We start from the raw sequence: 23684 nt of genomic DNA on the forward strand, positions 1-23684 counted from the left end.
TAGGAATTCGTAAGCTGGGGATGCGAGCTGTGTAGGTACTGGCTGACTCGACTCCGGGCTCGAGTCGTGCGAGAGCTATGTTATCTGCGTCTCTGTCCTCTTGGCTAAATCGATCAATGCTGTAGCTAGTTAGTACTGAGTATCATATCATGAAATACCTGTTGGTTAGAATTAGTATCGTATTATGTCCCTCATCCTCATAAGGATAGGAGCCTATATATATACTCCACCCCAAAGATTACTGTATTCCATCCGCTTCAGTGTCAACTTTGCTACCTCTCACCTAACTACCTAACCCCGCACCATGGCCGTCACCGCCTCTGAAGCCCACTTTGCTAAAACCCTCACCTGGTGCACCCGCCTTTTGCAACTGGCCTTTAGCATAATTCTTCTCGGCTCGCTCTCATACATCATCGATGAGCACCGTGAATTTGCACGCCCGGGCCCATATTCACGCTTTATCCCCTACGAAGTGATAGTTCCTGAAGTCTTCGTCAGTATTCCATCAAAAATACCTTGCCTTCATCCTTGTTAACAATGTGTAGTCTATCTTTTCAATCCCCATCACTCTCTTCGGCATTTTCGCAGTCTTCTTCTTTTCCTTCTCCGTCCAGATTGTGGCAGCGTGTCTCGACCTTGCCCTCTTTATCGGCTGGATTGCTTCCATTGGCCTATTGCGTAACAACTTCCGTACTGATGGGAGGCCTAACCAGTTGACGAGGTATCTTAACGGCATTAGACGTAGCCATGGGGCTAGAGGACATCAAGGTCTAAATGGGCACTTGGTCAAGCTTATAGTGGCGCTGGTCATAATGCAAATGTAAGTTGTTGTATTGGTGTTTGTGGTGAAGGCTGCTAATTATGGCGTTAGTATTCTTTATTTCGTGACAGGAATGCTTGCAATGCTGGTCGCGGTCAACGACAGGAGGAAGAAGGCGGCGGCGAAGGTAGCCCCGGTCGTGGTGCCGGCCGCGGTGCCGGCCGCGGATGACGGGAAGATGTACGGTGTAGCCGACGATGAGAAAGTTAGAGAGTTCTGGAAGGGGAGAGATAGCAGTGAAACCGCGGTAGCTTAGGAGTTGGTAAGATATGTTGGTGAGGGTTTCAACGATGAGTAGGCGTCGAGTTTATGATGAGATATATCTAGTGCAGATTCTATCCTCTTAATTTCCTTTGTCTTCCCGCACTCCATTAGTTAGTACATGCAGTCCACGACCTTGAATGAACACAATTTTTTAGCGTTTCATTCTTGTTCTAGCGCACATCATGAGTACCGAATGAGGTGTTCAAATTGGGCAAAACGTGGTTCTGGATGGAAGGTGGCTTTGGGATAAGGAATGATAAAACAATTTACCTTCTGTGAGGCTTCTTTAATGTGCAACGCCCAAAATGAGCAAGAGCCCGATGGTCACGTCAGTCTAAGCACGAAGCTAGAAGAGAGACAGGGTGTGCCTATTCCTACAGTGATGTAGCATCCGTAGAAATTCTTTATCTCGCCCAAGCCAACCCGCTACCTTTATAACCACAACCCAGAGACAGACGTGGCATCAATCTTCCCACCCTCTAGATCTTCCTAGCACTGATCTTTGATAATGGGGGGATGCTGAGGGCGGAGTGAAGTGATAAAATAGGGGGAGATGGATGATGGAGAAATGAAGGGGAAGATAGAAATATTCTTCAGTCGCGACTCTTAACCTTGTCTGGCCTCAACGCATTGAACCGATAACATCTTCTTACTCGGATAGCATACACTCGCATCACGTCAATTTAAGCATATTTCGCCCTTTGAAGTTTCCCAAGTACACGCACGATTGTTCCAGGCAAGTCAACGAAGCCATCTTCCACTGTTTCTAAAATCCGACCTCTCCCCGCATTCTAGCGCCCCCTACTCCGCTAAATCTACCCACGGCTTTTAGTAGCATTCACCTCGTAGGTGAGGCTGTGGTAGCCTAGCTTTTTTAATACTACGCAGCGGTGTAAGAAGTAAATTTCCAAAATAAAACAAATAATTGAATTTGGTATCGATGAGGAATTAGGCCCAACACCTATACTCAACGAAGCCTTTTATCTGTGTATTTGGCGCTGTAGTAGGGTGGTACGGGGTGGCTACATACTAAAGTACCTCTTACTACTACATGTAGTACATACATACGAGTCAGTACAACCCTCGAGGAGTTCGTGGGCGCCGTTCAAAGTTTCAAAAAAACGGAACAAAAAAAAAAAAAGTAAATTCCGTGTTCCAAGGTCCAAAGCAGCAAAAGGGAGAGGCATCCCGCTCTGCTTCTTTACCCAGTCACACAGTGTATGTTTTCCCACCAAGTCTGGGAGGTTCCAACTATCGACCTCGGCTCCTCTGGGCGACACTTCAGCTTGTTAGGCCACAGGAAGTGGTTGATGGTAGGTAATTTTCTAATTCCCTTAAAAATCAATGAGCGCTAGTGAGTCTGTAGCATACTTCCGTCCTCCGCCGTGACCCTCGAATAGTATGTACATAACACTACCTCGCGAGCGCGAGTTCCTTTTACTCCAATTAACTGCCTTTAATGGGGCCTTCCATCTCGATTCCCTCCCCCCCCCCCCGGGGCCTCCCCCGCTAGTGAAGGGACCTTATGAACCTGTTCCTAGTTGATGATTCTCCCATACACCGTGGATACCCCGTTGAACTCCTCCTGTTTAAGGTATCTCTCAATACCACCCGTTGATAGAACTATGAATTAAACAAAGAAAGAAAAAAATAACCCGTTGATCATTAGAACTATGTATTTAATGATACCTCCCCCATACCCCGTTAATAAATAGCTTTTGATACCCCGTTGATGATATCTCAATACCACCCAGTATATTTTAAAAGTTTATTCAGTCTGTGAAAATTATTGGAAAGAAAGATCTTCACGAATTTGACATACCGTTTAAATTTGGGGTACGCCGTTGGCGGGTGGCATTTTGGCAGGGTCAGGGTTTTCCGCTCTCGACCAATCAGAGGGCGAGTAGGTTAGAAGAATTAAGGGCAGTGCATATTAGAAGACAAGAATTTACTGACTCCCGGTAGATGGGCACCCGAGCAAGATATATAGAATAGGACATATATAAAGTACATATACATATCGCATGCAAAAAAACCGGAGCTAATACCCAAAACACGCCTACCCTCGGTGTATACATGCACACCCTCCCTCCCGGTGGTTATTGGTTCATGAAAGATCACTCGATTAATCAATACTTTATGTGGGTTCTTTGTGTCCAGAACATACAGCCCTAGGTACAGCTGTCGATATTAGAAGGGCCCCGGCTCAAGCTTTGCAATTTTGACCTACATTGTTTCAGAAGCTTCATGAGCGCAGTCTGGTTCATGAGCCGAGTCAGCCGATTAGACCTCGCTATAGCGCTATCCCCGGCAGAAGCGGTGCAGACTTCATCCAGGTTCTTTACTACAGGATCAGTTGAGCCACAGTAGCAGCCTGTCTATATAATCAACGCCCTGCAGACCCAAAGCCCCAGGAAGCCGAGTTTATATACGGTTCGTTGTCCACAGTACGGACATTAATTCAACTTGAGCGCCGTACGCGTACACACAATCGAACGATACATCATACCACCGCCTTCTCCGCATGCTCCTACTGCCTGTCCACAGCCGTAACTGTTCCGAAGCTAAAGCTGCTTGGGGTTTGGATGAACCATTCAGATGAACCAGGTCTTGTGCCTTGCATGTGGGGTAGTGGAGGGGAAGCAGTGGGGGCGGGGGGGGGGGGGGGGCGGGGGGGGCGCGGGGGTGAGGGTCTGGGTTTACAGTTTTAAGAATAAAGTTTTAAATTATGTGGTTAGAGTGAGAAAGGGGGCAGATTTGTACTCTTTGCAGCGCCCACGTATACATGTAAGAGTAGATTACGAGACTGCCGATAATTATAAGGGACGTTGGTCAATAATCAGCAACACTTTATTCATAGCTATAGCTAGAGAGCTGGACACTCATGCACTGTACAAGTAGAACAGATATACCAGACTACATGTAGCTGGTATATCTTCACGGTTAGAGGGATCTTCCTCAATGATATTTTCTCGCAGTATCCGAAAACCCCGTAAAAAAACTGTTTCCTTCCTCCCTTCTACGATCGATTGGATCACTCAACAGGATACTTTCTATATCTGTGAATAAAGCTCCTTCCAATATAGTTGTCTACAGGATTCAATGCTATCATCTCTTGGAATTACCGGTTAGATTCTATATCCTACATCTTAGGCAAGCCGTGCACTCGTCATGTTGTAGTAATTTTACCCCCCTTTTTTATGCTGTATGCTGACCTCCTGAGACAAGCATGATACTCTCTCAGTTAAAGAAATAGAGGGCTCCGTCCAACATAAGTAAGGAACCAACAGATGGAAACAAAACCCCGAATAGAATATTAGTTAGAAGCGCTAGCACTTTCACTCCCGCTGATCTTAGATCTGCACTTGCACGTGCGCCACTTCCCAATCGAGACACCAGAAAGCAACTATCTCTTCACCGCCAATCACTCGTTGGAATCTCTACGAGTCGCGCTGAGCTCTCCCTCTCCGTGAGTTTCACAACAGAGCCAAACCACACACGCGTGTTTTGCGATCGATGATAATCGCTACAAACACCAGTCCCCCTGGCGCACTAGCTACTATAACACAATCTCTCTCTCTCTAGCATAAAGCCCATAGTCTCACGTCTCAACACCTGCCAGTCAATCAGCCTTCAACGGTGCGCGTTAATCCTCTGAGAGCTGCCTTCCGTGTGAAGTTCACCATCTGGAACACGACGAGGCCGTGCCCGACCCTGTCTCCGATGATGTGATGCCGCGCGCCCAACCGCTCTAAGCCCCAAGCGGTAACATAAGCGAATAGCCGCGCTGATGTCGCTGCGCGTGCTGTCCCAAATATTAACTCCGTGCTCCGCCTCGTTCCCCTCAGGCTAGCTCCATGTTCTGAAGCTCCACTCACTCCCCGGGCAAAAAAAAAAAAAGAGAAGAGCTCTCAAATCCCCACCGGATCGTGTTAAACCCATTTCTTAATGTCGCTCCCACACACTCGTTCACGGTCGCCGTCGCCGTCGCCGGCCGCTTCAACTATCCTGCCAGCCGACGACACGATTGCGACACCGCTTTCGCCGGCTGCGAGAGCTGATACTGCCCCGCTGCTGTATCAGAAGGTGATCCGATGGATTAAAGGTCCTGTCCCGCCCCGGGATACAACGCTCAAACCGTGGTTTCCAGAGTACCAGGAGATTCCGGCGAAGCTTCTGCGGCGTGGGCCGTTCAAGCAGAGGAGTTGGAGGGCGGCGCTGTTGGGTCTGTTTTGGTTTGTGTGGTTGACGACGTTTGTTGCTGTTGTGCACAATTCGAGGTTCCGCAGCAGGGTTGATGGGGTGACGCCGTATATGGCGAGTTGCGCGGATACGATGTGGTATTTATTATTCTTTCCCCCATATGATATTATTTATATATGATATTATACTCCGAATATATGGCTAATCTTTAATTCATAGGGCAAAGAACAATGGATGCGGCCTTGACGGTGCTTCCTGTGGCCCTTTCCAGAACTATACACAACCATTCCGCTGCCCGGCCCAGTGTGCCAGGACACATGTACTCAACCCGCGGGTCGTCGGAGACCAGGTAATCATCTACGACACGTTTGTGATCGGCGGGCCCGTCAACAACGTGAGCATCTCTGATCAGGGAGCAGAGGATATCGATTCTGTATATCGCTCCGACTCCTTCATCTGCTCCGCGGCAATCCACGCAGGTGTCATCTCAGACAAATACGGCGGCTGCGGTGTCTACTCCATGGTGGGAGAAAACCACTATTTCCCCAGTGTCAGGAAGCACGGCATCTCCTCGATCGGCTTCGATTCGGTGTTCCCGTCTTCGTTCACGTTTCTCAAGGGCGTGTCTACTTCGCACTGCACTGATCTGCGCTGGCATCTTCTTGCAGTATCGTTGGTGTTCACCGTACTACTCTCTTTGACAACTACTACACCAGTGATATTATTTCCCTCGGTGTTCTGCGCCCTCTTTTTCCACGTCGCTCTAGGCTCGGACCCAGAAGCCTACTCAAACCCCTACGAGCTGGTCTCGCTCGCACTATCCCGCTTCCTCCCCGCCTGTTTCGTTGCCTATGTTCTCTTCAAGCACGTAATCTCCTACACGCTCGCGCTCCCCTCCTCCGCCAACATCGAAAAGACCATCCTCTGGCTCGGCCCCCTCTGGGTCGGCGCCCTCAACAACATCACAATCGACCCCCTCATCCCCATCACGCGCCTCACCTCCCGCGACATCCAGCAGCAACCCGGCGCCATCTCAGCCCTCGTCATCGTCTGCTCAATCATCACCCTCATCGTCCTCTACCACGCCCACGCCCTGCGCCTCGAGGGCCGCCTCCCCCGCTACCTCGCCCTCTACGCCGCCATCGGCATCGTCCTCGGCTTCCTCGCCGCCATCCCGGGCTCCTCGCTGCGCATTCACCACTACATCATCGGCATCACCCTCCTGCCGGGCACAAAGATGCGCACGCGCGTCTCGCTCATCTGCTCCGGCCTGCTGATCGGCCTCTTCATCAACGGCGTGGCGCGGTGGGGGTTCGCGGGGATCATTGAGACGCCCGAGTCGCTGCGCGGCGACGGGCTCTACTTCTCGACGCTGCCGGTCCTGGTGGCGCCGCAGGTGGGGGCGGCGAATGCGACATTTGCGTGGGAGGCGGGGAAGCTGCGCGGGTGGGAGGAGGGCGTGAGTGTGCTGATTAACGATGTGGAGAGGTTTAGGGTGCCCGGGTTGACGGGTGAGGCGACGTGGGAGAGGACTAGGTATGGGGCGGAGGAGGAGTGGGAGAAGCTGTATGTTCGGGTGGGGTATTATGGAGGTGGGGAGGCGGGCGATTATACGTTGGCGGGGGTGCTGGAGGGGAATGGGACGTGGGTGCAGCCGGGGGTTGGCAGGTCGTAGATGGTGGCGGTATGTAGCTATGTAGCTGGGACTTTCTAGATTTTCTAGACTTTCTTTTTGGTGAATGTAGTGTCTACAGGTAGATTAGACTACGGAAAGAAAAAAAACCGAATTGCTTTATGCCCTTGGTCTTTCATTCCCAGCTTTGGTCCGTCCAATATAGTCTATAAGTCGGCGCGGCCTGCGAGTCGGTTGTTTGTGCTGCGGGGTGTTTCCCGATGATTGCAGCGAAGGAGTTTGCATAAAAACGGGATAATATACATGTAGTCAGTCTCTTTGGCTATAATAATGCGTCAGGCACTTCACTCCCCACAGGAGGAACTATTTCCCACGCTAGCTTATGGGGTTCTATTCTCTTCCCCGGCCACTCAGTGCAAAGCCACGCATGAAATATGCGAGTGATAGTCTATGATTCCACCTTTCCCAAGTTTTTTTTTTTTCTCTCTCCCCCTTAATTCATTAATTGTATACCTTTCCCAAGTACTATGTCAAAAATACTTCTGTCTTATTTCTTCCATCGTTGTCACCAAACCTCAAACTAAAGTCCACCTGATGTTTCCACAAATACCCCTTACCAATCTAAACACATTGATAGCTACATGAACATGTTTTCCGAGTGAGACTTATACGCCCCCTCCCAAGATACCTCCCACTGCCATCAACAGATAACTGCCAAAACTCAAACATTAACCCCCCAGGATGTCCAACCACCGAAGGTCAAACCCTACAAAGCGGCCAAAAACAATCCTTTGCGCCGAAACGGCTTTTCTTTATAAACTCCTCCACAGCCCAACTTGTTACAAAAATCATAAGGATCTCTCTGCACCCTCGTGGTGCAGAGAGATGAGTGCTACAGCACTCACCTCTCCCTGTGGAAGGGAGGGGAAAGATGGTGGTGGCCTGGGGTGTGGCCTTGTGTGTGGCCCTGGCGGCCTGTGGTGTGGCCTGGGGTGTGGCCTGGTGTGTGGCCCTGGTGGCCTGTGGTGTGGCCTGGGTGTGGCCTGGTGTTTGGCCCTGGTGGCCTGGTGTGTGGCCCTGGTGGCCTGGTGTGTGGCCCTGGTGGCCTGGCGGTGTGGTGCGGCCCTGGTGCCCTCGTGCCCTCCTGGTGGTGGTGCGGCCCTGGTGGTGGCCCGTCCTCTCCCCTTCTTGTGAAGGGGAGGGGACTTTATTACTAACCCGTTCGTCCTCTTTGGACAAACGGGTTGGTACTTTCTTTGCCCTCTCCCCTTTTGGGGAGGGGGCTGTTTTACGTTAGGTCCTCCCGGCCTCGTTCTGCCCTCTCCCCGGCATGGGGAGAGGGCTTTTTTTTAGGCTGTTTCGCTTTCTGCCCTCTCCCCTTCATGGGGAGGGGGCTTTTTTGCGTTCAGTCGTTTCCCTCGTGCCTCTGCTGCCCTCTCCTCTTCGTATGAAGAGGAGGGGGCTTTTTTACGTTAGGTCGTTTTGCCCCTGCTGGGCTTTGGGTGATACCGAGGGCCCAGCAGGAGTGAGCGAGCTATACTAACTTGTGCGTGCTTTTGTGCGCTTCGTTGGCTGCCCTCTCCTCTTCGTATGAAGAGGAGGGGGCTTTTTTGCGTTAGGTCCTTTCTGCCCCCTTTTGGGTCTTGGGTGATACCGAGGGCCCGAAAGGAGGCAGAATGGTTATCTTTTCTTGGAATGGTTTGACTTTGGCCTATGATAAAGAGGAGGTGAGTACATGCCGAAGGGGAGAAATAGCGTTGATCGAATAGAGGTATGGAAATATCAAAAGGTAATATAAAGAGAGGTTTCGCTACCAATTCGCAACAGTAGAGGCTTATATACAAGTGTATTTGTAACGTATAGACTACTCGTATATGACATTATTATGACCACGTATATCATCCTAAACCCGTAGGCTACATATCTCAACAAATAGGTGGGTTCACGAATGAATTATCGATCGATCAATCAATACGTGAGTTCTTGGCGCGAGTGATGCGTTGTGATCCCAATTGGTGCAGCGGGAAAGTATAATCCAACCACATATGTACCCTGTCCCAGACGTCATACTTCATCCTCTATTTTCCTTTCCATATCAAACTGGATCCATATCACCAGAAAAGGGGCTTCGTTCAGCTTTCTTTCTATCCGTAAATTTTGAGCGCTACGAATTGGTAAGGGTCCGATAGGGGGTCCTAAGATTGAATTAAAGAGGCATTTTGACGCTATATTAACTGACTGGGCTGCCTATTGACTAAATGCGGTATATAAGATTTCTACTCGCGGATGACGCCGCTGGAGGATTGCGGATCGATGTTCATGGATCGACCATAACATGTCACTTATGCAAAACATGAGGCAACGTGGCTATAAATAAGCAAAAAAGGCCAGCCTTGTTACGGGAAAGAATTAGATATACGAGGGAAGAAAGAGAAGAGAACGAAAGAAGTCAGATTTTATAGAGAATGGTAAGTGAGGATTCTCACAGCCTCGCTAGGCAGACTTTTGAAAGGATAACCTATATAATGCAGTCCTACTAACATGTATTACGTTACCTAACCGCTCAACCGCCCACAACATATCAAGTCCGTAACACCTAACACCCCCCCTCCAAACCCCGTATCCTTAAGCCTCACGTATTTACCAAGCTCCCGCCAAGCTCCGCTTCTTCAACCCCTCTCCCCCGCAACAGAACCACATCATGATCGCCCGGCATTTACTCTGCTCCCCCGGTCGAGTGCAGGAATGAACCCCAGGCAAGGGTGCAACGGGCGCTAGACTACGGAGTGTGTGTGTGGTGACATTTGCACCCTACTCCGGGGCGGAACTAATTTTTTCCTTGGCGGATTGTTTAAGGCTGTTTCTCCGATATGCGTCATAGGTTGTCACTCGGTGTCTGTGCGTGTCGTGGTGGGTCTTGGCGCGGGGTGATGGCCGGTGTACGATGCAGGGAGGAGGGGTCTATGGAGAGATCTATGGTGAGGTCTATGCTAGATTTGAGGTGTTTCGCCGGTGGTTGTGGGGATCTATATAATGAGGCTCGGAGAGATGACCTGTCGTATCTCTTCACGCGGATCTAGATCTAGATCGTGGGGAAGTTGTAATTAATTATGCACTTGATGATATCATGATACTACACAGGTGTTACTCAATCAGTATTACATATTGACTTGAGAAAAAAAGCCTACTACGGGATAAGATATGCTGCATAGATGAATACGAGATCTCGGCCTAAGAGCTATATACAGTGGAACTACAATCTTGGCATTGACAGCAAAACTAAGATGTACATACTTTGAAACACTATGGACATAAGAATCAGTATGTACTGGCGGCTATGATAAGAAAGCCTGAATTAAGTGCTAAAGAAAAGGGAAGAAATTACGCCTTGGGCTTCGTAACTCTATTGCATAGGGTGGTAGGCCTATATATGTGAGTTTAAGATTTCACTATATAGATAGTACTCAGTCATAGATATTGCTATACCAGCGAAGATAATGTAGCCTTACCAAAGTTACCTCAATAATTACTGCAGGAACCGAGTTAGATGGTCTAGCGGCATAGAGAAGTTATCTTTATGCTGACCATGGCTTACGCGCAATCATTTAACCCTCATAGACATGGTGTGTTCTAGCGAAAATATTATCAAAGTCCCCCCCTTATATGAACAGCGAAAAACACAGCTTCAAGTCTAGTACCGATATCTATATCGATAGAGTGCATGCGATAAAAAACCATTTAGTGATCTGTATGCACTTTCTGGAGAATAAATCATATAAGATACATCGTTTCCAAATAGAATAAATGAATTAAAAAATATCAATATGCAACAGCGATTTTTCCAGATCGAGTGATATACCATGATCATCAACCTCGACAATAGCTTGCGTGCGGACAGATACTTGACTCAGTGCATGTTCTATCTGGAGTTTTAGATTTAAAAGCTACATACAATACATACACAAAATAAACAAAAATAAACCACTTAAACATCCCATTGCGCAGTCAACGCCTAGTACAAATTCAAAACAAACACAATTTTTAAAAAGAAAGCCCCCATCAAGGGGTTTTGGTCCGTACTCACACTATCACCGCTGTCTCTCCTACCCCACTATCTATCTCTGCTACCGGTACATCCCCGCCATTCACCCCCTTCTCCACATCTACATCTACCGCCCCCACCTCTTCCTCCTCATCCACCGTCGCCGCATCCACCCCGCTATCCCCACACCTCATCGGCGCGCCGCCGCCAAAGATCTTCCTCCCATCCTTTTCACCTCCATTGCGCCCTTCCCATACCCAGAAACTTCGTACCAGGCTCCTCAGCACTGGTAAACAGAACGCGATGGTGGCAGTCGATATCTCGGCCGTTGTCCAGACCTTGATGATCTCGATCTTGTAGATTGCGCCCTCAACATCCTGCTCCTGTCGGTAGGCACTGTATATGAACGCCCATCGTAGAACAGATGCTGTTGTGGAAGCGATGCCGACGAGGAAAACGAAGGTGAGAGCGAAGCCTTCGCGTGGTCGGAGCTGGAGTGTTTTTAGGATGAAGAGGGGGAGGCCGAGGACTAGAGAAATGTTAGTAGGTGGTTTCATTATATAGTTTTTTTATATTGGGTTTACTTACGGAGGAGGTCTGTGGCAACGTTTGTAAACGTATTTGCGGTGAGACTAGGTACGGAGCGGAAGGTGGTGCAGTTGTGGGGGCCAGAGGTCCCTATAAGGTGTTGATATGAGTATAAATATAAACAACCAACACCCCCTCAAACAGATCCTAGATTTATCTTACAGTTCGTTTTAATTGGCAGACAGTATAGCCCATGAAGGAGCATATTTGCCACATATGTCATGGCCGTGAACCCCGTCGTAAAATACAACGCCATCCGCACCCTCGTCTTGAGCGCTGGTATCAAGCGATAATACGTCGCCAGAAATGCCGACTTGATTAGCCAGAGTATCGTCACATATGCAAACCCTCCCATAAAATGCAGCTACTCTCCACACATATCAGCCTTGTTACATTTCTCTCCCCATAGCTCACTAGAAACAATAAACAGCAACATACAAAATGTCCCTTTTCCGTAATTGGCGGCGCAACCCCTCGACTGTCCTCATCGGCTCTCTCCCAAGCCAGCAGCGCAAGCCGCGTCTTAGTTGATAGTGCGATCCACGTCACAAACATTGTTGTGCTGATGATGATGCTGGTATTTGCCCAGATGTCGGAGCGCTCGATTTCGCGGCGGAGACGGCGCTGGTGCCAGAGACGTAGTCCGATGAAGATTAGGACAGCGACGCAGGAGAATATGTCGAATGCGATTCGAGAGACGATCAATGAGTCCTTCATTGTGAACTAGCTAGTTGTATGATCGGGCTTGTAATATTTCTTGATAGGAGAGCCTTGGAATCCTGCTGCGCTGCGGTAGAGAGGTTATGTATATATTTGGGCGCTGAAGTACTATAGCTACTACTGCTGCTAACTGCCCGGTTTGAACAAGAAAAGCCTACGTAGTTGGTACTTCGCTCGTGGAACGGGTATATGTATATATGATGGACTGATCTTCCGCTTCCTGGCCCATGGTACGATATCGCGGGTATGTGCTGCGGCGGGAAGTCTAAACTAAACTAAATAATCTCCGCCGTCGATCGGGGGGTGCGGACGGTTTTTATATGTAGTTTTATATTGACTCAGTTGTCTATTTTATATCCTCCCCTGTAGAACGGCGATTACAGAAGCGGTGCACCTTGTGATGTACTGTAGAAACTCGGAGTAGACAAAGTAGAGTGGAGTAGATTAGATTGCATGTGTGCGTGTATATGTATGCGTGTGTGTGTGTCCCCTTGCCTCGGTCATAGTTAAGGAGAGAGGCGGAGGGGTGTTGCGGGAGAGAGGGATCTGTAATCCTGGGGGAAGAAAGGTGAGGGCAAGAAAGTTGAGGGCAAGAGAGTGGCTATTGTGTATTCGAGAAATCTGTATGCTTCTTTCTAGAGAGTGCTGTCTGTATCTATGAATGGTGTTCTATGTTGCTGATAGGAGATTATTTTGTCCTGCAACGGCGGATCTTCGTACCGTCACTTTGTACCGTAACGGCGGATCATCTTCATATTGTAATCTTATAATTAGCACCTGAGTTATGTTAGAAGAACCACCCAGACCGAGTTAAACTCTTGATATGATCACCATGATCAATAGCCAAATACAGTTGTTCTCAAACACGAAGGACCCGGCTCGTTAAAGATTCCCTAGTTTAGAGAATAGTTGGTTATTAACCAAGAACCAACAAGGCCAACAATAAGAACCTTCCGTCACTCCCGCCCGTTACAATTCGTTAGGAGCAAGGGAGAGAGGGGAAACGATGATGGCTGAGACAGCAAGAAAAGAAGCCTTTTGAGCACAGGGCGCAATTCGGTAAATCCTTTGGTTATGCATTAAGCGCGGCGCTGGCTGCGGAGCGGATTGTGCATGAGACAGGCAGCCGAGGTTATTAATAGTGACGATAAATAGTCTTGTGCGATAAGGTATTTAGGTAGGTAAGCCCCGGGTTGGGTAGCAGGATCGGGTGCAACAGGTGGGATATGGCGATGGAGGTAATACCAGGTTTGAATTTTGATCATTGACGTCGACGTGTGTACTTGTATGAAGTACTGAGGTGGAAAGCTTAAGTAAGACAAGGGTATGGGCTAAAGCCATATTGAGAGCCACCTACTAATAATCAGTGAGCTACATATGTAGCAGGTACATAGTACAGAACCTACGGCTGAACAAGAGGTTGATACTCAGTGGCGGTCTACCTGGGGAGATGAGTAATGATTTATGTACCTAAATCCCTCTTCTCATCTCTCACTTCCCATCTCTCCCATATAAAGCATGTGAGCGTTCCTGGATATACACATCAGTGCGCATACTTAGAACCTCCAATGATTGGTAGATATTGGCGAGCTCTAAGGCACATCACCTCATGTGTAATCACACCCCACATTTTATCTCATCTCAAATTACCCATCGCATCTCACCCTTAAAACGCCTTTTCCCTTAGCTAATAACCGATCAGGGGATCCGGACAGAAAGCCTAAAAATCTCATGTCGTTAAAGCACAGTCTGAGTGTCCGTCTAAACTTGTAGCTGGAAATATTGAAAGCCTTGATTTTTTTAGGGCAGAATTCTGCCCTGTGACTCTGCTGTGATGGGCTCCAACGCGTCCCGGAAAACAATTTCGTGGAACTACCAATCATCCCATTGAATGCCTAGCACCGTGCTTGATTGGACATTCGACTATCCCCTGTCATCCGCCTCAACAACTCATGGGCATCGAGGCCTGAGTACTCTATCTACGTACGTACTTACGTACAGCGATGGGGAAAATTATTGTAGAAGTATGGTAAGAGTCCTATTGGCCAGGGCAGCCACCTTAACCCTGTTTTTAGACCCCTGTTTCTACAATAATTTTCCCCATCGCTGTACGTACGTGGGCAGATTATTACTATATATTGATGGAGATGATGATGATGCCCAGTTGGATTATTTCCATTTACGCTGGTTCTTTTTTTATTCTTTTTATTTTTCCCCAACATTGTTGGGATATTCGAACTTGTCCTGACCGGGCTCAAGGCTCTTTCTACAGAGAATGGCTCCTGAATTGCTGATTGGTCATAACCGTAAATGCTCCTGCGGAAAGTGCGGAAAAGTATAAAATTGTTTCGGGGAGTCGTGTTGTCTCAGTTGTTTTCATTACTTGTTGGGACGATGTTTCCAGTTTATTGGTCGTTTCAATTCCCTACTGGAGTAGTTGAGCCGTTATGTATGTATACAACTATGGACTTATGATATTACGAGAAATATCTCGCTGAATTTGTTTGTTATGAGCCTATGGTCCGATCGCCACAGTTGATTGGGGGTTTATATTGTCGAATTGGTAATGTATGACTCGAGACACTTTGAAGCGGCTGTGTAAAAGTTAGCATTTTAAATAACCATTGAACTGAGTAATTAAAAAAAATTAGATAACAAATCTTCGACTTGCTGCGGATATAACCTTTTGAAGTTGATATCCGTTCGACCCTCAATTATGTAGTTATCTTGAGCCACATGTAGTTTAATTACTATCAATGGTAGATCATCCGTTTTTATGGCACTGATAGATATATTTCAGCTGTATAGCGGGAAATGTACAGCTTAAAACAAATACCAAAGGTTATTTGCGAACGAGGAATACGTATTTCAGAATTGTGTAGTCCTGATACCTCTATAAACCCTAACCCTATCATGTTGAAGTTTTCAAGTCTGCGTCACTCGCTAACATTCACCACCGTCGATCGCCTTCCGAATTGATAGAACGCAACCAACATTTCCAAAATGGCTACTCCCACAGATCAAACATGCTCAGCAGAGTTCCTGCAAGAGCATGTAGAGCTTGTGGGTCTCTCCCAGATGCATCCATCGGCTTCTACCCGGCTTGAGCGTCCCCGCAGTAGTAGCTAACATGTAGTCCACCTCCCCCGCTGCAGATTTGGTCGCAGATTCGGGAGAACAGCCCAATATACCAATTTGCGTTAGAGAAGGTTGTTTATCTTTAATACTGGCCCAGCCTTGCCTTTGAATTGTGGTTCTGACGCAAGGTTTGAAAACTGTCAGATCAAGATCACCTCGGTCGAGAAGGGCACCGTGAAGGCGGGGCTACGGGTCGAGAAGAAGCACTTGAACTCAAAGGGGTTCCTGCACGGGACGGTCAGTACATGTTTGATTGACTGGATGGGGAGTATGGTGATTGCTTCTCATGGGTTGGAGAAGACGGGGTTGAGCACAGATATTCATGCAACGTATATTGCGACGGCCCAGGAGGGAGATGTGTTGTTGGTGGTGGGGCAGGCATCGAGGGTGGGCAGGAGTTTGGCGTTTTTGACGGTCAATATTTCGAAAGTCTTGCCCAGTGGAGAGACACAGATTGTGGCGACGGGGACGCATACGAAGTACATCAAGCAGTAGAGTAGGGAGAGATATTGATAGAGGATGGAGTTGACCTGAGTAGAGTTGAAGCGGGGTTAGGAGCAGAGTTTGGATTCGTTCTAGAGGTTTGCTCCCGAACGTTTGAGCATTAGTTCCGCTTCGCAGCTTCAGTATAATCAAACAGAAAATCTTTCCTTCATATCCGCAATGTGAATATCAAATTTCTCACTCTTAGGAAAGTTCCTGACTGTGTAAATTCTACAAATAAACTCAATCTTTAATTTCTTGTATATTTCCATGATAAGTCGTACATGTCATGTTAGCTACATGTACCTCCTAGCTAGCTTACATGTAATTAGTGCCACTCTAGAAGCTATCTGTTCTCAAAAGGTAGAGACACGGCAAGAGGGCATAAGTACTTTTCATCCTCTTCTTAGAGTAATTACAACCTCATTTATCTCCTGTTTCATAGGTCCCCCCGCGTTCCCACCCACTTCATTTTGCTTGGTATTGCTGGATTCAATCGTAGGGCAGGTAACAACTCCAACCCGGTTGCTTCAATCTGAGTTTTCAAATGTCTCGTGCTGATCTTCCCTTCTAGAACCCTATCTTCGTTCTGTTTGGGCCATGGAATCTACAACAAAGTACCCGCGGCAGTGGTTTCCTAAGTCTCACATCTCGCTCGCACCCCCCCCCCCCCTTCTCCCATACTCATGATCAGTATTTCTCGGGCTTGTTCCTCCCTAACCTAGGTTTCCAATCTAACCCTGGCCCTAACAACTCCTGTTTCCTCTCCATAGCCGCCGAGATTCATCTCGCGCCCTGATTCTTCTCCGAAGATCATTGAACTCGATTATCCGTAGGATGATTTAATTGCTCTGTGTAGCTTTTTGGCTGTGAGATAGGACTTGAATTTTCTGTGTCTTGCTTGATTGTCCTCAAAGGACTTGGACCCCTTGGCGATGCTCCTCGTTGTATATCATCTTGGAAAATTAGATTGGTATGGGTATTGGCCACAATTAACGAGATTGGTCTTCAGGCTTATAAGGATCTGCAGAGTGACAACTTGTGATTGAGGGACGATGTATTACGAAGCTTACTTTGCCCCTGCGCGCAAGGCAGGAAGTAGAGTCGAGAGGTTATCGTTGGTTGATCTTGCCATGCTGGGGTATGGTCAAGGAAAAAGCAAACACCACTTATCACTCGCTTTGCATTGCCGCGCCACACGACTATGCAGATTGTGTGCTTACAAGCCACTGGCCTTGATCAATTGAGCCAGTGATCATACTTGGGGTGGATGGGGGTTGGCAGGAAAAGGTCTCGATCAAGGACCAGGGTACCTCTGCTGCCACGAACCTTTATTTGTCGAAAATGTCTTTGATATCATCGCCTCCACTAAAATTACCGCGCGTGAAATTTGAACATGAGCTGGCACATCAATGCAGGAACATTGTCCACGAGATCGATACAGCGCTCTAAATTCGCAAGCATAGGAAAGAAAAGAGCTGGTCTTTACAGGTTTCATGCCAACAAAAAAAAATGTCGTTTTACTGCAACCAGGACTCGATTTGTTCAGAATGTAGCCACGTCCGGCGGGAGTGTGCCAACCACCGGTTTCCCAGCATAACGAATGAGTGACCACTTATGAACCACGATGACGAATAACCGTCGAGGAAGTTGGAGACGATGTGGAGATTTTTCCGGAAACACCCATGCGCTCCACGATCCAGTAGTTCGGTGGTTGATCAAACAAGGTTATTCCGAGCCAATCGTTCGTGCGCCATGTCTCATATGCGCGCAATGTATTTCAGATTTCACACTTTTCCTGCTTCAGCCCCCGCAACAGTAATAACGGGAGGAAAAATAAAGTTCCCAAGACCTTCAATACAGGCATGTGCAGGCATTTACGATGTGTTGAGGTTAACCACTTAGACTGCGAGGTGTGCATCTTGGCTATTTGGGGTAACCCTCCAGACGCCGGAACACAACCAATGATCTGCAAGTCGAAAACCAGGAAAAGCCTATGCTGCCTGAGCTCGAGCGTTTTCTGGCGAGCTTGTGGAACAGTTGTTCATCTTAACCCCTTCTCATCGAGTCTTCTCCTCGAGTCCTTCTCCTCCTCCTTCTTTCTGCTCTTTCCCCTCCTTTGCTATTTCCTTCCCCTCCTTCCGTCATCAACGCGGAATGAATAACCCGGTTTAAAACAATGAGACGACTCGATATATTCTTACTTCTCTTCGCAACGTCGGCCTGGGCAGCGGAGCTGCTAGTTTTCAACGATTCAACAGGGCTCCCCGAATGCGCCTCCCAATGTTCAACTCTTACTACTGCGGAAGCCGATTGTGCCGCAGATACGGGGTCAGAGCAATTAAAATGCTTCTGTGGCATTAGCTCGATACTTTGGAATCATCAACACTGGGATGGGTGCAATGATGCTTGTGCGGATGGGGCGGACAGGGAGAGGGTTGATGATTGGATGGAAGAGATCTGTGGAGGTGAAGATATTGAAGACGATTGGGTGGGTGATGGGAATATTACGGACCCGCATTCAATCATAGGCGATATCAGTCCAAGTGATATTGAAAGTGACTCTGCAGAGAAAGCTGCTGCTCATGACTCTAGAGTTCGACAATGGTAAGCTTTCACATTCTCTTCCTCACCTTTCAACTGGACAGCTTTTAACAAAAAAAAAAAAATAGGTGGCATCGAAACTACCCGTTCTTTATCCTTGCCTTCCTCATGATCACCATTCCGATCCTCTGCTATGGTATAGCAATCCCGATGAGGAGATGGGCCAAACGTCAATTAAACCCTCGACCAGATGACAGCATGGAGGATATCACACCCTACAAGTCTATATTTGCCTCTACAGGTTCTAGACATAGCCAAGCACCCTTTATCACTACAACAATAAATGGAGAACATATAATTACTATCCCTCAGGAGCAAGTTCTAGTTGCAGAACCTCCTCCGAGTACGGCCGATATCGAAGCCAGCGTTCGACAAGACAGCTGGGAAGCAAGGGTGAGAGACCAATTCGAAACGAAAGAGTCTAAATCTCTTAAGGAAAGATTGCTGTTTTGGAAAAAATAAATTTGGGGACCTCGCGGTCATGGGTACTATATTATTACATTGGATAACGGAGGAGTTCTTTTTATTTTTATTTCATTTGAATCTGGTGTTCTTTTTTTCTTTTTTTTTTGGGTGGGGGGTTTTCTTATTGCTATTTTTTCTTTCTTTTTTTTCTCTATCTAATGACTGCCTGCCCTTCCTTTCTTGCTTTGGCGTACTTGTATCCTAATAGGATGAGACTGGCAATTGGGGCTTATGATGAATTTGTTTATCGATCCTTTGTATTTATATTTCTGACACGATTTTAATGACTGTGTTCTCGATTTGACATTTATATTGTCACCCCTTTTTTGCTCTTTTTCGAGACTATGCTGATAAACTCCAATTCTTTGTTTTCCGACAATTCTGTCAGACATGTCTTGCCCGCGCCGCATTGCAATGTTCACTATTAATCTACATGTGTTTCCTGTTTTAAGTGCTGATACGTATTCGTACGTATGTTTCTTTGCAACTTAATTACTCCAGTTATCCAGTTAATAAATCCCATTCTAAATTACATCTATCAATAACCTACCGAGGCAATATCTAGTCAGAGTAAATTGTAAAATTATACTTCATGCACTCTTCCTGAAGATTTGCCTCCCTGCAGTGTCCCTTGCGTTAAGCCGGTACAACTATAGTCACCGTGCAGAAAACATAGATCAAAGCGATGATGTAAGCTATTGCTGATGCTACTAGCCGTTCTACGGCCTTGGCCGGTGGCGGAATCATGAAGTTGCACTCGCTTGTGTAATACCGGCACAGCGCACTTAAATCTCCGGAAGTAGTAATCCTAGGTTTGTACTCGAGGGAACGATAAATTTATGCATTGATAATATCTGTTTAATTAAGAATATGCATTCTCGGGAAATCTGAAAGCCTTTATTTAACTATACGAAGCACTGTCTACATGGTGTTTAGACGGCAAGACTTATTCACATGGCTCATAGCCCGCAATCAACACAGCCAACTAAGAGCACTTTCCGCTCTGTACACAATCTCTGTACGCAGCGGCCAGTAGAACTGCAAACGAATTTCCCTCCGGTGAACCTGTGTACACCGGGTTTCTATCACCCCACCACAGCGGATTGATAGCGGGACCAAGTATTCCATTGGTGTCGACACAGGTGGCGATCGTTGCGCGCCCGGCGTCGGCCCATTTGCGGTACTTGCTTCCAAAGGTTTTGCTGTCAAGGACGTGCATTCGGTAGGCTACTGCTGTGAGGATTGCGGTACCGGACACTTCGCCGAACCAGCTGGCGTCCGTAAGGTAGTTTCTTAGGAGCCCATTTTCAGTCTAAATGGTGGTATTAGCTTTTTTCCCCATGGGTGGATTAAGAGTTGTGTTCATAATAACATACCAAACCTACTGTCATTACTGCATCCAATATTTCTTTGATCTCCTGCTTCAACTCTGCAATCTCACTTGTCCACCCTTTCGAGATGGGTGCTTTCATCACCGTTGCCAGCACTCTGGTCATCCCAGCAGCAGCCCACCCATTCCCGGTAGACCACGATCCATTATCGGCAGACTGCGGGCCGATAATGTGAGTCCAGAGTCCATCTGGCTTCACCAAAACCTCCCTGTAGAGCTTGGCCTGGCGTACAGACTCTTTGAGGAGAGTGGCGTTGTTAGTTGCCACGGCGTAGTATGCTATAAATGGAGGAGCCATATAGACGAAATCAGCCCTAGGATTTGTTAGAGACGGATATCTTATTGTATGAAGAAGGCGGTTTGAGAAATACCATAGTTCTGCGACATCTTCCCGGTGGCTAATTGCGCCATTGGGCCATCGGGGTGCGGTGTTGAGAAGATAGTTGATCTCGCGCGCGGAAGCGTCCATATACGCTGGATCTGTCTGCCCAATGAGGACCGCAAACGCACCCAGGGACGCTGAATCACCCACAGCACCTACAAATAACGCCAATCAGTAATTGTCACTCCGAGCTCTTGCGACAATTGGGGGGCACAAACCATCAGCTGGTATAAGAACCGAGGAGTTGAGATATATGTGCTGTTTCGCATATGCCAACGCCGACACGTCCGCAGGCGGAATACTGGGAATCGGAAAGGGAGAAGATCCAAACACTGAGATTTCAGGATTCTCGAACTCAAGGAGTGCTTCTGCTGCTGTACCATATTCCCAGGAGTGCGTAGCTAGGGCAACCGCTTGTTGTTTAACTTTTTCGACGTCATACCCATAATTAATGGGCTTTGAGCCATAAGTAAGGGCGCTAACAGATAGAGCGGAGACGAGAACGAGGGGGAGCGAGATAACAGAGAACATTGTTAAAGTGAGATGTGGGTCGACGGTTAAGGATTGACTCTTCTCTGTCGATGGTAATAATGTGGTAGTTGGGAGGAGGTACTTTATAGGTACTTGCACGTACACGGGAACATGAGACAGGCCTATCCTCTCTTGGCCTATCCCTGTGAGGAACGGGGGGTGATTTAAGCTTCAAGATAGGGGTTATTAATGAATAGAATATATCAAGCCTATTAGCGCAAAAAAATTACCAATAGTACATTGATGATTACTTTCCCGCTGAAGATAATCCAATAGACCGAGTGTAGAGACTTTATCTCAATTGAGCTTATTGGTACGCCGTAGACCCGCAGTAACGGATCTGCATCTGTATCCACAGCATATGGGTTGTTGGTCGCCCTTTGGTTTGTGGAGTGGTCAAGACCTCCTTGGACATGTTGCATTTAGAACCACAGTACCTATCGGCTGTGCCTTTTGTGCTACTACATATACCCTGAGGCGAGGTACAAAAATCCTTGTTGCACACTTTAAAAGTACTAGTGTCCTTAGTTTCATCGTTACTTAGAGCTCCATTTTCTTTATTATTCAATGTTTTCAAACTGATTCTCTTCCACAAGCACGTAGGAATCTAGCTGATAGCGTATCGTGCCAAAAAGCATAAAGTTCTACAGTAATTTAATCAGCAAGATTGGATGCATGTATTTAGGATGAAGTTGATAAGATGCTTCCATAGAGCCTGGTTTCCACGTGATAAGTACCTGCTCCGCCACAAGATACTAATCACATATGTATGTGTACATGTAGGTACTCGGGCCCGGCACCGAGAATCGTCTTGTAATTAGGTGTCTGATGCGTTTTTACCAAACTGACTTAGCGAGACTGACAAACTAGGTATCTCGCTGACAGACCTTATCCAATGTGGCAGGATTTGCTGACAGCCGATCTTCTCAACATATGATTCAGCAGTCCTCATGTTGGGATATATCAGCTTAGTCATACGTGTGATCCATGTGGGGTACAAATTGTCGGCTGTGCAAGGGAATCCCATGCACGTATTTGAATTTAAGATTGCAGACTCTATTTATATAGGTTGTACTCGACAGACTAGTGTGGAGCGCTATACTCACTGTCGATCACTCGGATATGTGGGCAGTATTGTTCAGCACGCTAGCTGAGCGGATAAAAGCGAAGCGCAAGGGCCGCAAACGAAGCTTGTTGAGGGTTCAAAAATCACCTTCATGATAGACGTATATTGGAAGTTGCTAGGATTGAAGGAACTGACCCAGGGATTGATTCGTTTACCAATCTATATCTTGAAATCCCACTTGCAACTCATGGAGAGAAGTACTCCAAGCTAGAGATAAGGATTCAAATTTTGTAGGTATCAGCGAATGTGGGGAGAAAATAAGAGGATAGAAAGAATCCAAACGATGGCGTCGTCGACGCCAACTTGCAGTATGCATGTAACGAGACGAGAACCTTAATTTATCCCACACTTTTGCTACAACGTACACGTGTGGTTTCGTCATAGTTTTGAAGCGTGTCCATCTGATCTTGGCCCTCGATCGGGCCCACTGCAGCTGTTGTTGATCAACTATAGCTAGCGCTATAGCTAGCTAAACCTACTCAATTTCAATAACTCTATTACACCAAGGAAAGTCTAGGAAGTCATTGATGCGCTAGCCTAGAGGATTTATTTTGTCCGTTGGATTTAATTAAAAGAAGATCAAGTCAATTAAGTAAGATACGCGTACGATGAGTTGAAGTTGAAGTTGAAGCTGAAGATGACGTTGAACTAGTGCGGTCCACGAGGTTGCTCGAGGCGAGCAGAGGCAAATACCTCGATGTGCTTCTGCTTCATGAGGACCATGCATGCCTTGTCTTGATTGAGCAAAGAAAGCTGATACCTCGATCGCGAGGTACTTGAAGCCTACATGCTGGCAGATAGTTACTATATTTAGACTCATCGTAAAATTGAATTCGAGAGTATCTACTTACAAGTCCCTATTGGGAATCTCACTGGATAAAATTACTACCGCAGTTGGCAATGCCGTACCACTGCGGTAACACTGCCGTATACTTCATTAAACTACGGGGATAAAGTGGCACATTCCCACAATGATGCGGTATCAGTTTTACTCCCATTAATTCTGATACTGTAATTATGCAGATTTTAGCATGATTACCTAGCTAAACTTCGAGCAGCTTGAGGCGAGCAGGAGTGTTTGCCTCGAGCATGCCCGCCTCATAGACCCCCGTACCTTAAGCTGACTCGAGGCAGAGATCTCGAGGCGAGACCTCGAGCGGGAATGCCTTGTGGACCACACTAACGTCGTCGTTGAGAATCGTCTCGTTATTTGTGGAACAAGACATTCATAACGCAGCTCATATGAACACCGTTGATACCGGTGTACTAGGTATTCCTCGCATAAAAGAGTCTCT

The 23684-nt window shown here is 47.2% G+C and overlaps 6 protein-coding genes across 6 annotated transcripts; 4 read left to right on the top strand and 2 right to left on the bottom strand.

Moving 5' to 3' along the window:
- Positions 1-304: 304 nt before the first annotated feature.
- Positions 305-1076, top strand: H6S33_010386 (uncharacterized protein; the record flags this gene model as incomplete). The annotated part of the gene is made up of 3 exons (XM_044841765.1): positions 305-493; positions 546-820; positions 872-1076. 3 exons carry the CDS (start codon positions 305-307, stop codon positions 1074-1076), a joined length of 669 nt encoding a protein of 222 aa, XP_044697529.1.
- A 3956-nt stretch (positions 1077-5032) lies between these two features.
- Positions 5033-6962, top strand: H6S33_010387 (uncharacterized protein; the record flags this gene model as incomplete). The annotated part of the gene is made up of 2 exons (XM_044841766.1): positions 5033-5424; positions 5507-6962. The coding sequence occupies 2 exons, from the start codon at positions 5033-5035 to the stop codon at positions 6960-6962; spliced, it is 1848 nt and encodes a 615-aa protein (XP_044697530.1).
- Positions 6963-11000: 4038 nt separating this feature from the next.
- On the bottom strand, positions 11001-12267 carry H6S33_010388 (uncharacterized protein; the record flags this gene model as incomplete). The annotated part of the gene is made up of 4 exons (XM_044841767.1): positions 11001-11491; positions 11551-11640; positions 11713-11914; positions 11989-12267. 4 exons carry the CDS (start codon positions 12265-12267, stop codon positions 11001-11003), a joined length of 1062 nt encoding a protein of 353 aa, XP_044697531.1.
- Positions 12268-15273: 3006 nt separating this feature from the next.
- On the top strand, positions 15274-15903 carry H6S33_010389 (uncharacterized protein; the record flags this gene model as incomplete). The annotated part of the gene is made up of 3 exons (XM_044841769.1): positions 15274-15333; positions 15407-15469; positions 15553-15903. 3 exons carry the CDS (start codon positions 15274-15276, stop codon positions 15901-15903), a joined length of 474 nt encoding a protein of 157 aa, XP_044697532.1.
- A 2167-nt stretch (positions 15904-18070) lies between these two features.
- H6S33_010390 (uncharacterized protein) lies at positions 18071-18957 on the top strand (the record flags this gene model as incomplete). Its single annotated transcript, XM_044841770.1, has 2 exons — positions 18071-18498; positions 18564-18957. The coding sequence occupies 2 exons, from the start codon at positions 18071-18073 to the stop codon at positions 18955-18957; spliced, it is 822 nt and encodes a 273-aa protein (XP_044697533.1).
- A 988-nt stretch (positions 18958-19945) lies between these two features.
- Positions 19946-21263, bottom strand: H6S33_010391 (uncharacterized protein; the record flags this gene model as incomplete). Its single annotated transcript, XM_044841771.1, has 4 exons — positions 19946-20272; positions 20337-20664; positions 20722-20887; positions 20951-21263. The coding sequence occupies 4 exons, from the start codon at positions 21261-21263 to the stop codon at positions 19946-19948; spliced, it is 1134 nt and encodes a 377-aa protein (XP_044697534.1).
- Between the last annotated feature and the right edge of the window lie 2421 nt (positions 21264-23684).

The sequence above is a fragment of the Morchella sextelata genome (genome assembly GCF_020137385.1).
Source record: "Morchella sextelata strain SCLS chromosome Unknown scls_4, whole genome shotgun sequence".
Lineage (NCBI taxonomy): Eukaryota > Fungi > Ascomycota > Pezizomycetes > Pezizales > Morchellaceae > Morchella > Morchella sextelata.